Source organism: Chelonoidis abingdonii, chromosome 1 (genome assembly GCF_003597395.2).
Source record: "Chelonoidis abingdonii isolate Lonesome George chromosome 1, CheloAbing_2.0, whole genome shotgun sequence".
Taxonomy (NCBI): Eukaryota; Metazoa; Chordata; order Testudines; family Testudinidae; genus Chelonoidis; species Chelonoidis abingdonii.
Window position 1 is genome coordinate 243,968,933 of NC_133769.1, and position 13,412 is coordinate 243,982,344.

The window sequence follows — 13,412 nt, forward strand, 5'->3', positions numbered from 1 at the left end:
GTCATATACAGGGGTAAAATCCACCTCCTTGCTCCTCAGTGGGACCGCTCCACAGGCAGGGCTGGCTGTACAGATCACAGCCTTTCACTTGTGCAGGACAGGTTCATTAGGCCAGGTCCACACTACAGCCTTATACTGGGATAACTACGTTCCTCAGGAGTGTGAAAAATCCACATATCCTGCCCCCCGAGTGATGCAGTTAGAGCGACCTAGCCCCTGGTGTAGACAGTGCTATGTCGATGGGAGTATAGCTACCGCTTCTCATGGATGTGGCTAACCATGCAGACAGAAGCGTCTTCACTACAACGGTACCATGGCACAGCTGCCCTGGGGTGGAATGTGCAGGCAAGCCCCTCTGCTACCCCAGCCCTGGGCTCTCACCCAACCCCCATTCTACCCCCTTCCCCCAAGTCCCTGCTCCCTGCCCTGCCTCTTCTCTGCCTCCTCCCCCGAGCGCACTGCATCCCCGCTCCTCCCCGTCCCTCCTGGAAAGTCCTAAGCACTGCCAAACAGCTGTTAGGCGTCGGGAAACACTGGGAGCGGGAGGAGCGGGGATGCGGCATGCTCGGGAGGAGGAGGTGAGGCAGGGGGTACGAGAGCTTGACTGCTGGTGGGTACAGAGCACCTGTTAATTTTTCCCCGGAGTTGGCGCCTATGGTGCTAGGTGCTGTACAAATACATAGAAACAAACAGCACCTGCCTCTAAGAGTTTACAATCTAAATATACAAGATAGACAGTATGGGAGAAAGGAAGTATTGTTATCCCCATTTTACAAATGAGAACAGAAACAAAAAAACTGAAGGTGAAACCCAAACCCCATTAAAGTCAGTGAGGAGTTTTGCCATTGACTTCAATGGAGCCCAGATTTTGCCTAAGTGACTTGCCCCAGATTATACAAGAAGCCTATGGTTCAGGAATTGAAGCCAGATCTTCTGAATCTTAGTCCAATGCCTTAATCACAAGACCATCCTTCATCTCCTATGCCCTATATTACCACCTACAGTTCCTCAGAGCCAACTAGCCCCACTTGCCTTTCACATGGTGGTTAATTAGCTGATTTCGTACAGGCATCATGGCAGAACTGGGTCTAGGGGAGAACTTTGAAGGAGGAGAAGATAGTGACTTTCTGGATTATCTCAAAGAGGGTCTTCCATGCATTATTGACAGCACTGAAGGAGGCATAAGGATATTTGTGTGTAACACTAATTTGTTGTATAAATGTGAGATATTCACGGAGAGCCAGATTTTCAGACATACTCAGCATCTAACAGCTACCATTCAGTCTCCCACATAAGTGGTTGGATTTTCAGACAAGCTCAGCTCTTAATGTAGATATCTAAATTAAGTGCCCAGATTTTCAATAGTAATCTGTATCCAGCAGCTGCATCCTTCAGTGGTATTGTTGTCAGCTGAAATGATATGTACAAACTTCACCTGATAAATATATCAGAACTCTTCTAAAAGGTCTATATGTTCATTATAATAACAAGTCAGTAACAGTAGCAACTTGCTCATTCAGGATAGTTCTGGCAGTCAGAGGATCCACGTCGCATACATTGAAATCCTAACTTTTGTTTAGCACGGTCTTGTTTTTTCCTAATTAGTTTAAAAGATTTTTCTCATCCCATGATGTCAAACACTCTATGAAACTGTAAATATCTCAGTCTCCACAGGTGACAAGTTCCCCACCTTTGGTTTCATGTCTCAGCTGCAAATTAATGATGCCAGCTTGATCAATAGAATATAGATGCAAAGCTCAGCTGCAGATGTGCTGTATTGCTTAATCTTAATCTACTGAAGTCTATGGAACTTTTGCAATTCACTTCAGTGGGAGCAGGATTGGGTCTATAATTTATTTTTTACCAAACCCTTTCATTTTGTTCTACATTAATTTATTTTTAATGCAAATCACAAAATAGGAAATTTCACCGTCTAGCAGCATTTCTTATTGAAGTAGGATGGTGTGGCTGCTTAATCTGTTTTCTGATTGAGATTGTGAATGCTTGTCTTGAATAATAATGCACTGGATGGAATGTATTTTCAGGAATAAAATGTTTTTCTGCAGCCAGACCCAACCAAGAATGCTCTATTTTGTTTTTATGACAAAAAATCCATTGTAAAACAATGTATTAAAATTTAAATATGAATTTGTAACTTGTTTTTTGTGTCTTCTAGAAAGCCAGGTTGGGTTTTATGTATTTTCACTATACACATAAATCAACACTCTGTTATACCCATGGCAGAATTCATATGTGTCAAAAAATCAAATCAGCCCTTAAGGAGAATATTATATTTATAGGCTTTTCATTTTTCAAAAACCTGAATGGTTTCAGTTATTGTTTGTTGCGTTTGGGCTCTCTGTCTCCCTCTCCCCCGCCCCTGCACCTGATAAACCTAAGCCTTGTCTACACTAGAAAGTTGTACCATTTTAACTATACAGGTAAGTTAATCTTCTCTACTGTGGATACAGTTACTGTAGGCAGGACTGCTCCCACCACCTAGTATTAAGGTTACCTGACACATCTCATTATAAGACCTTGTTTTCAGTTGTTTATAACATTGCCTCACTTAACTGTTTGGGCTGAAATTTTCAATATTGTGTGTTAGCCTCAGGCTGGATTTTAATTTTTTATTTTATTGGAAAATTTCAGCCAAAATTGTTCAGCTGTTTCTGACAAGGAGGTGAGGGGAAATTATTTTGCCCACTGTAAAAAAGTCTAGCAACCTTTTTAAAAAACAAGCAACAAAAAAATCCCTCCAGTGTTCCCATGCTTTGGAGCAGGGGCTTGAAACTTGGCAGGGGGTGTCCTTTGTGTCAGAGATGTGCCTTTTGCCATCTTTGTGAAAATCTACCCCAGTTTGGCTAAATTATAAGCCTTTGAAAAATGGCAATTCACACATGCTCAGTAGAGACATCTTAGATTTTAGCAGCTAATCTCCCTGAAGATTCCGTCTGCACTGTGCTTGCTCCATCTCAGGGCTAAGCAAGACTTTCCTGCAATTGCCACTGGTCTGCTGCAGGCTGTGCCGGGTCCAGATCTGGGCAGTTGAACTGAGAGCAGGGAGCCTGTCTTTCCTGTGTTTTCATTGACCCCCATGCAGAGAAAGCAGAATGGAAGAGGAAGCTGCCTCATTCAAATACAGAGGGAGCAAGAGCCAGACCCTTTGAGGGAAGAGGGAGGGAGGAAAGAGATTAGGACAAGGAGTCTGGGTGGGCAGAAACTGGAGTGGGAGGGAGAGAAAATGGGAGTTGAGAGGGGAGGAGTTTAGGATTGGCTGAGCAAAGGAAACTGGAACTGAAACAGTGCAGCAGTGGGGAGGAGAGACAGCCCTGAGGAACTAGAGTAGTGGGGTGGGAGGTTGAGCAAAGAAACAGGGACAAGAAGTTGCAGGCACAGTGAGATTGGATGAGGGGCCCAGGAACAGAGATTGGGTATGGGGAACATGAGCAGGGGAGAGGAGGGTGAGTAGAGGTAAGAGTGGGGGAAATGATACAGATCAGATAAGGAGCTGGGGAATTGGGTCTGTCTGGGCAAGGAAACTGGGAGGTATGGTGAGGAGCGACACTAGATCTGGCTAAGTGAAGAGAATGAGACAGGGATGAGGAACAGGGGAGAAGAAATAGGACTGGGACAGAGACATGTTGAAGGTGAAGGGTTCAAGCTTGAAGTGAATGGGCAGAAGAGGCAGTGCCCACTAGAGAATACTCCTCCTCCAAGCATCCCTGAGATTCACCATTCCTCTGCTTGTGGCAAATATCTCTGAAACCCCATGGCAAAGTGGCCCATCATTCTCTGATCCTGGCCCACATAGAGGATAACAACCTACTATTGTTTTCAGTTACACCGTTAGCTCAAGTGGCAGAGGTCTATATGGTGGATCTAAATGTTCCAACCTTGCCAGTGACCCATGTGAGTGTCAATATGATGCCACACAATGGAATTTCTGTATTTTTAGTTTTGGTGTTTTTTTTTAACCTAGAAAATTACATGCAAAAAATTGTTAGGACATGACCGAATTAAGGTTGCCCGTGCAACCCCCTGTAGAAAAAATAGTATGTGATCATTTAATTAAAGACTGTATGTATCATAATGTACAGGCACAAGTAGGCCAAATTATGATTCCACAGGTAACTTTCATTCTGTCATTTCCCAGCTATGGAGTGACTTGACTTTGAAACCTTAATAATGTTCTTTTAACATAGATTTTGTGTGTAGAATATCGGTATAAAGATGCCAGTATAATTAAAGCAGTACAACCCCATAGTGTGGATGCAGTTATCCTGGCATAAAGGTGCTTATGCTGGTATTCCTGTACAGAAGGGAAACAAGCTATACCAGTATAAGATACCTGTTTACCAGTATAATTGTATGCACAATAGGGATTGCACTGGTATAACTATTTTGGAATTATATAAATTGAGCAGGGTAGTGGGCATGACCATGTTAGTAAAAACATCACATCCCTAACAGAAATAGTTACACTGGTATAAAAACTATGTGTAGACAATGTCTTTGTCCTCTCATGTGGAACAGCCTTCTGTTCATTGTTCCCCCTAGAATTTCTTTTTTAGAAGATATTCTTCCTTTGTAAACCAGAGGAAAGCCCGTCTGGGAATAATATAAAGCCTGTGAAAAATACTTTGAGAGAGATATTTCAGCTTCTCTGCAAGGTGACTTGCATGTAAATATGTATAACTGAGTCATCTCAATGTCCAGTATTGCCTTGTGCTGCCATGGGTGGAGACTTAGGTGCAGTAACAATGTCCTCAGAGCTGGGTGACATTTTTTGTCAGTAATTTTTTTATGACAAATGCAAATTCAGCAACACTGAAACATTTCATGAATTCGTGTCGGGTTTTGTTTCAATCAGGGATAAAAAAATTCTGAAAAAATCAAAATGTTTCATTTTGATATTTTCTAAATTTAAACATTTCAGTTTTTCAGTGTGAAACAACTTTTTGTTTCGTAATTTCCTTTTTATTTTTATAGCCAAAACAATCAAATGTTTAAAAAGGTTAAAATAAAAATCAAGCATTTTAACTTTGTTCAGTCCTAAATTAAATATTTTACTTTTTCAATTTGCAAATAAAAATAATCGTTTTGACTTCAACCAGAAATTATCCCCACCCATCTGCAAACTGAAAAACCTGTTATTTGCACCGCTCTCCTTGGGACTCCTGTTCCCTGAGCCAGTTGAAAACAGGAAGGCAAGGGGGACATGTTGATTACTCCATGGGAGAGAGAGTTTAAATCTTTTGTGTATTTGTGCCAGGCTTGATTTATTTAAAGTAAAAATAGAGAAATATAAATATCTTTAAAACAAAACAAATTGAAGTAACCCTTTGTAAATAACAGTCTTTCTTTAATAAATCCTTTGTTTTAAAGCTTTAAAGGGTAGTTAAAAAATATAAAGCTTCTAAAATACATTTACTTACAATATTTCATTCCTCAGCTCTAGTACAGCGAGCCACTGTGCAAGTTCTGCATACAGTTCTGTGAAGGTTCCTTGGTCCCGACCTGTAACACTTATTATGCCACTCCTGAACCTCTTGTTATGCCATGTGCACTATGGACTAGTATGAGATAAAGCCAGCCTTTTAATATAAGGCTTTTTTTCATTGGCTTTCTCTCCCTCTCCCCCTCTGCCCCAGGGTCAAGGGAGAGGTTTCTGTTGAAAAAATACAAGGCAATTCACAATGCCATTTCTCACTGGGCAACTGTATATCTCAAAACTTAGCAAAAGCTCTCCATTATTCACCATTCATAGAAGATAATCATTATAAATGCCTCCTTGTTAAGTGTAGCTAATTAAAACATTTATGTATACAACAATGCATCTAAATGCAATTCAGTAGAATATAACTATCTTTACAAGAATGGTCTTTCAGGGCAGTTAATGAAGTACAATATTTTTGCTTGTGCTAATTTATTATTATTAATTATGTATTTTGCAGAATCTTATGGCAGCATGGCATTTTATGCGGTTCTCAGTATGCATGCTGTCAGTCCTCTGCTTGGATACTTCAGTAATAATGGTTATTCAATCACACAGCAAAAGCCTCATTAGCAGCTTACTTATTAATTCATTTTCTAATGTCATGTTTCTGTTGGTGATGTCTGTTTAAACAAAGATTTCTGGAGTTACTCCAGCTGAATCAGAGAAAATAACATATAAGACAGCTGAATCAAAACAGAGATTGTGAATGCTAATAGTCTGTATGTTGCCATTTCTTCTTTAAATCCACTTTCAAAGCCACTCTAAAAACACTGGGGAGAATTACTAGTCCCAAGGCAATTTGTAATGAAACAAGTCTGAAAGATATTGTTAGGATCAGAAGAATACTAATATCCCTCTCAGCTCCAGGTAGTTTGCAGTGAGGATATGAGAAGGAAATGCTGCATGTTCTTGGCATCAAATAGTCTCTGAGCTATTGGAAAAATAGAAATAGCTTTTGTTCTTTTACTTCACTCCTTCAGGGCCTATGAGTAAAGGTGATGATGTGTTTGGACAAAAGAAAATCAATAGTGTATCACTTAATACCTACTGAATGTTAGGTAGTTAATAATTTAAAAAAAGAGAGCTTGTTACACTTGCAAAGTTTACCCTGTTGTCAGAAAAACGACCCGGTTCAGTTGTTCGCTGTGCTTATGCTCTGTCTTCCTGTAGCTATGGACATTAAAACTGCTCTTCCTCAAATTGCAGGAAAGGTTTTTCACTAAGCTTGATGTGAATCTCTTCAAAGCCTTTAGGAGAATGGGGGAAAATATTTGCTGAATACTGATAAAATCGCAGTTTGTCAAACTTGTTGGATTAATATTAGTTAAACAATTCTTTAAAAAAAAATAAAGAGGCGGAGGAGGAACCAACGCCTGTTGGTTTCGCTGAATTGTATGTGTAGAAAAAAGAAAACCTCTGACAAAGTCAGATGTTTCATTTTGACACTTTCTAATGAAGGCATTTCCATTTTTCAGTTCTAACCAGTTTTCATTTAGAAATTTCCTCAGATTTATTTTTAAAAATTCAAAAATGTTAAATGCTCAGAATCTAAATGAAAAGTTTTCTTTTTTTCATCAAATGAAATGTTTTATTCAGGAAAAATATTTTTGACTTTTTGATTTGCTGAAAATTTCACAAAATGTGATGTTTTGGGTTGACACAAAACACATTTTTTTCCCTGAGTTTTCAGAATTGCCGGTGAACTGAAAAATCTATTTTTTGCACAGCGTTAGCTCTAAGTTATGACAGCCTCCCCGGGCCTGCGTATGGCTTGTGACAGAAGCCAGAATGTCTATAGGAGCAAGCATCACAACTCTGTTTTCTTCTACCTTAACACACACCCTTATGTCTGGGCTGGCAGGGGGACAACATACAGCTGCCTACAGCAGCCCACTGGTTAGGGTTGCCAACTTTCTATTTGCACAGAACTGAACCCCCTTGTCCCACCCCCTGCCCTGCCCCTCCTCTGACTCCATGCACCTGTCATGTCCCTTCTCTGAGGCCACACTCTCCACTCACTCCATCCCCCATCCCTCTGTTGCTCGTGCGCCCCAAACTCAGTCACTTGTTCATTTTCACCAGACTGGCTCAGGGGGTTGGGGTATGGGAGGTGGTGAGGGCTCCAGCTGAGGGTGCAGGCTCTGGGGTGGGGCCAGAAATGAGGAGTTCAGGTTGTGGGAGGGGGCTCCAAGCTGAGACAGTGGGTTGAGGGTGTGGGAGGGGCTACGGACTCTGGGCTGGAGGTGCGGGTTCCAGGGAGGGGCCAGAAATGAGGGGTTCAGCATGCGGGAGGGGGTTCGGGCTGTGGCAAGGAGTTAGAGTGCGGGAGGGAGTATGGGCTGGGGGTATGGGCTCAGGTGTGGGGCTGGTGATGAGATATTTGGGGTGCAGGAGGGGTCTCCGGGCTGGGGCTGAGGGGTTGGTGGGCTTGAAGGGGATCAGGGCTGAGGCAGGAGTGCGGGGGGTGTATAAATGCACTGGCTTGGGTTGCAGACTGTAGGATGGGGCTGGGGATGAGGAGTTTGGGGTGTAGGAGGGTGTCTGGGCTGGGATTGAAGGGTTTGGAGGGCTGGAGTGGGATTCAGGACTAGGGCAGGCGGAAGGGGGCATGGGGTGCAGGCTCCGGGAGGGAGTTTGGGTGCAGAAGGAGGTTCCAAGCTAGGGCAGGGGGTTGTGGCATGGGAGGGGGTCAGGGGTGCAGACTCTGGTCAGCGCTTACCTCAAGCAGCTCACAGTGTCCCCTCTCTGGCTCCTATGCAGAGGTGCGGCCAGGCCAATGGGAGCTGCAGAGCCATTGCTTGGGGCAGCGTAGGAGCTGGAGGGCGGGACATGCCGCTACTTCCGGGAGCTGTGCGGAGCCACAGCAGGCAGGGAGCCTGCCTTAGCCCGGCTGCGCTGCCAGCCAGGCTTTTAATGGCCCGGTCAGTGGTGCTGACTGGACCCACTAGGGTCCCTTTTCTACCAGGTGTTCCAGTTAAAAACAGGACTCCTGGCAAAGCTACTTGTGTCTGTGCCATGAGACTTTTCCCTGGCCCTGCAGGCTGTGTATGATTCCTACATGCTGAATGGGGAACAGAATAATCCAGTTCAGTTCAGAAGGAGTGCTTGGAGTTTCACATTTACTTTATTTTGGATGTGCAAGGCCCTCTGTGATCAACCTCCTGCCTTCTGATGCACTTTAACTGTTGTCAACATTGCTGGAAACAAAACTATCACTAGTTAGCAGGACTGTCACTTCTCTCTCTTCTCCAACCCAAGCATGTGTCTGAGCTCCACTGCTCCCATGTGATGGGACTCACCATTCCTGACACTTTACTGCAGCTGGGACTCAGATTGGGACCCCAGCTTTACCAGGTTGGCCCAAAACTAAGCCTTCCCCAACTGAACCAATGGATTCTGTAGGAAGCTTGTCTCAGCTTGAAGTTGCTCTATAACCTTCCTGCCAGTGCCCAGCCCAAATGCTGGACTGGTTTATGGGGTAGGGAAGGGGGAATCCTCCTCCCTTCTCCAGCTTTAGGGCGTACAACAGAAGCCCCGCATACTTTAGAAGAGTACAACAGAAGCCCCGCGGTCTGGACACCGCAATTATAAAAAATATGAACTGACATGCAGATGAACTGCAATGAACTGGCTATGGAGTGCTCCTCCCATTTCGCGGATCTCAGAGAGTCATAAAAATATCAGAATAACCTGCCAAACAGGGTCTTCATAGAGCCCAAACAGATCACTTCTATCGGGTTTCCTTATGCCATCAGCCTGCAAAGTGAGAGGGACTTTACTGAGGTTCAGCCTATGTCTTCCATATAGTAGCATGTTACATTGCTTCTGAGCTACTCACTCCTTCCACTTTGGTCTTTCCCCCCTATCCCATGCTCTGTCTTCTTTCATCCCTTCCCTCTACTCCTCTTTCCACCTTTCTCTTGCTTCCTCAGCTCTGCTTTCCTTTCCTCTGCATTTTTCTTTTCCCTTCCACTATTGCTCTACTCCCCTCTTCTTCCTCCTCCTCTCTCTCTTCCTAACTGTATAAGAGAGCTGTACATAGAAATGGTACAATTATTTATCTCTGCTCTTACAGGATGCTCATGCCCTGTTCCAGACTGTCACACACAGCCATCTATTTTTCACTGTATAGTCCCATTAAGGAGTAGGAATTACATATGTATTAGAAAAAATTGCTACAGGAGCTTGCCATACAAAGAAAAAAAAAGTACTCCATTATTTCTAAGCACCCTGTAGCATAATGACATTGTTTGGCAATTAGACCCCAAAAAGGAAGCAGTGATACAAAAGCACAGTAGGAGCAAGTCAGATTGGGAGGTTCGTATGCCATCATCAGTCTGTCTCTTGGTAAAAGATTTTTTAATGGAAATGTGAAGCATCGTTGGGAGGAAGCTGATATTCTTTCATATCAGAGAGCACAGTTAACCTTCCCATCATATGGTACTTAGTGTTTCAGTGAAAAAGCAGAAAACCTTCAAAACTATTAACCACATGAACAATATGCATCTCTGATTCTCTCAACAGTGAAATCCACCACATGAACAATATGCATCTCTGATTCTCTCAACAGTGAAATCCAGTTGTGCAGGAATTAAAAAAAATGAAATGTATTTCATAACTTTTGAATTCAATTTTTTTCTTGTTTTTATACATACCCCTTCCATATCACCCTGATACATGTAGCATTTTTGAAGTTGGGTGCTTCAAGTTATGCTCCTAAATCCATAATTAGGCACTTAAATAGAAGCTTTAGGCTGATTTTTCCAAGGTGTTGAACAACCTGCTTCCAGAGAAGTTAATAAGAGCTGCAGTTGCTTGAAAATTAGACCACTTTTATATAGGGACCTAACTATGGATTTAGGAGCCCAACTTTAGGCATCCAAGTTTGAAAATACTGTGTATATAGATATACACAGTATGCATTTCCCTAATGAGTCCTAATAAAACTCTCTCTTTGTGTGTATACACTGTTTTGTTAATACTTATCAGGGTAGATTTATTTCTGCTCCAGCTCCCCCCCCACATGGAGACAGCTGTTGGGATGGGGTTTGCCCTTAGGGGAGGGGGAGCTTTTAAAACTCCAGCCAGGATTCAATAGAAAAGTTGCCTGGAAGAGCACATCCGCTGATTAGCCTGGCCCTGCCCACTGGTAGGGTGGCAGGGAGCAGTTTGCATTTCTGCGTTCCCACTCCAGATGGACTTACCACTGCCAGGGGCCCACAGTGTTGAAAGCTGGTGCAAACCCAAAGGTTAAATTGACCCCATCATTTTCAGAACAGCTTACAAAAATTAACTAATTCATCCTTACAATGCCGGAGGAAGGGAGGGATGATTCTGTCCATTTTCTAGATCAATAAACTGAGGTCTGGAGTTTGTCATTTTTCTCCAGGGGAGTCAAGCAGTGTCAGTTTTACAGTTCACAATTGCAATCACCAATCATCCGGCATGCTGAAAGTTGTGTTTAAGATGTGTAGCAGGAGTCTTGTATTGCTTTTGTGTCAGGAATTCTCATTCAGTCTCTGAAGTTATCACACTTTTTCTGCACTTTCTTCCTTAGCTGGGGTGATGCTGGTCCCTGAAAGGAAAACAGAGGATGGATTTGAGGAGCACTTTGGCTTGAACTACTTGGGACATTTCCTGTTGACTAACCTTCTCCTGGAAACACTGAAGCAATCAGGAACTCGCAGTCGCAATGCTAGAGTCATCACTGTCTCATCAGCCACGCATTATGTAGGGAGATTGCACCTTAATGATTTACAAAGCAGGTACAAATATCTTTTTTCTGTTTGCACTGGCCTGCCATAAGACTGCATAGATTAGAGTCAATGTAAATTGTCATTTAATGTCAGCTGTGATTTTCGTTAACCAGAGGCTCAAATAATTGCTGATACCATTAACTTTCATAATGCTGTGATAGTTCTTGGCTTGTGCAACCCTTCCAGTCATGTACCGGAAGGAAAAATAGCATATAAACACATTTATAAATTAAGCCTGTTTTACATTAGGCCTTGAAAATCTTTCGGCTCATTTCAGTTGTTATATAGTTGTGATGAATGTGGTATAAAAAACATTAGACTGACTCCATAATCAGGGCATACAGGATTCTATGCAACTGGGGCGTTGTAAAATGGCATAGATAAATACTAACAGATTCTGGATTTAGGTAATTGTCCTGCAACCAGATCCACAGGCAGATGCTGGCACAGAGCCCCATCGTAATTCCCCTCCAGAGTAACACACCACTGTTGTGGTATGCGAGAGCCATTCTTAGCTTAAAGGGTTTCAGTGCTTCTGGACTACTGAAACTTTATGATTTGCCAAAGCCAGCCACTCCTGCCTGCCTGGCTGGCTGGCTGGCTTTTAGCTTCTCCTCCACCCACACACTGTCTGCCTCTTCTTCCTTGGCAGCTCCACTGGCTGGCACACAGGTCTTCTCTAACTAGCCAGAAGCACTCTGTATAAGCTTCTCCTCAGAAACCCTGCCAGCTGGCTGCCACTGCATCATGTTGCAGATGGCATTCCTCCTCCTCAGGTACCATAACCCAGCCCCCTGCCTGCTTCTCCTGCTTTCCACCACAGCTAGCGTACTATATCCCAGCTAAGTCTTTTGTCCACCCTGCCTATTTGCCTTTTCCCTAAGTGTACATCTACAGCTGCTGCCCAGCTGCTCCTGCTCTCTCTCCATTGTCCTCCAGCTACACAGTACTCCCGCACACTGTGCCAGCTTTCCCTGTTCTGCTTGCAGCCTTACTGATCAGCCCCTGTTACTGACTGCAACCATCTACCCATACCCCAATATACCAGCTATGCCCCTTTGCCTGCCTCCTAGCTTTGTCACCTCCATGTCTTCTGAACTTTCAAAAAATGTTGACTGATTAAGGGGTTAACAGAATCCAAACGCATATTAATGCCTTTTTTTAAGCTGGGCAAAGGTGCTGCATAGCACCATTTTTCCAAATAGTCGACTCTGTTTTCTCTTTTGTGCAAGAAAATACAAATCTTTATGCTAAGTAAAACAGGGCTGCTTGTATCATAAGTAACTGCCTAAAATTGTTTAATTAATTTTGAGAAAGAGAGAACTGTGTTTCCAAGCACGATTTACTAACTAATTCAAATGGTTTTAACCTTGCAGTCAAAGTCATAGAGTTTCAGCTAGTTTCAGTATGAAACCAAGCATTTCACATAATTCCCACCAAGTCAGATTTCATTCCCTGTGGTCCTTGAGGCACCTGGTCTGAGTTTTCATTTGAGAATGAAACCTTAATCAAGAAGGCTAGTGTCTTTTATTGGACTCTTTCACATATGAACACCACATTAAACTTGTCAAGACTTCCTATCTGATTTTATTCTAGGCTATCCATTTCATCACAAGTATATTGCATAATCTCTGCAGAGCAATTGTAATTCATTGTCTATGATCTGGATGACGCCATTTAATGCAGCTCTACTATGTCTCTAGATAACAACAGCTTCCTTTATTACAAAGAAACCTTGTACATTGCCTGTTTAGTTTAGGATGTATTTTACCAGTAGCTCATCGTTGTTAACTTTTTTTTCAGGGAGATAAACATGAATGTTTAATTTAGAAAAGCTGTGGTTTAATGCGTATAGGAGAAATCTTGCAGCAAAAGTGCCAGTGAGTTTTAGTATGCGGTCTTGGTGTTGCAAGGTTGTAAATGAGGACATAATCTGGCCAGTTGTGTGCATTTCTATCGCAGTGGGAGTTCTGCCTGAACAGAGAGTTCTGACCTACCACAAAAATAAAATTCCCCTCTCACCCCTATGGGTGGTATGTGTCTTCCTCAACCTCGGGTCCTCTGCCAGAGGCCTGGGAGTTTGAGGGTTCTGCGCAGTATCTTAGCTGTTCCTAGCACTGCACTCTTCTGGACAGAGAGTTCTGATGTTGTTCCTG

At 42.9% G+C, this 13,412-nt stretch overlaps 1 protein-coding gene across 1 annotated transcript in view; it reads left to right on the forward strand.

The window, feature by feature from the left end:
- DHRSX (dehydrogenase/reductase X-linked) overlaps window positions 1-13,412 on the forward strand; it is a 212,420-nt gene that overhangs the window by 142,713 nt on the left and 56,295 nt on the right. The window contains exon 6 of the mRNA XM_075060749.1: window positions 11,058-11,265. Within this exon, the coding sequence (XP_074916850.1) occupies window positions 11,058-11,265 (208 nt within the window). The remainder of the gene's footprint in view (window positions 1-11,057; window positions 11,266-13,412) is intronic.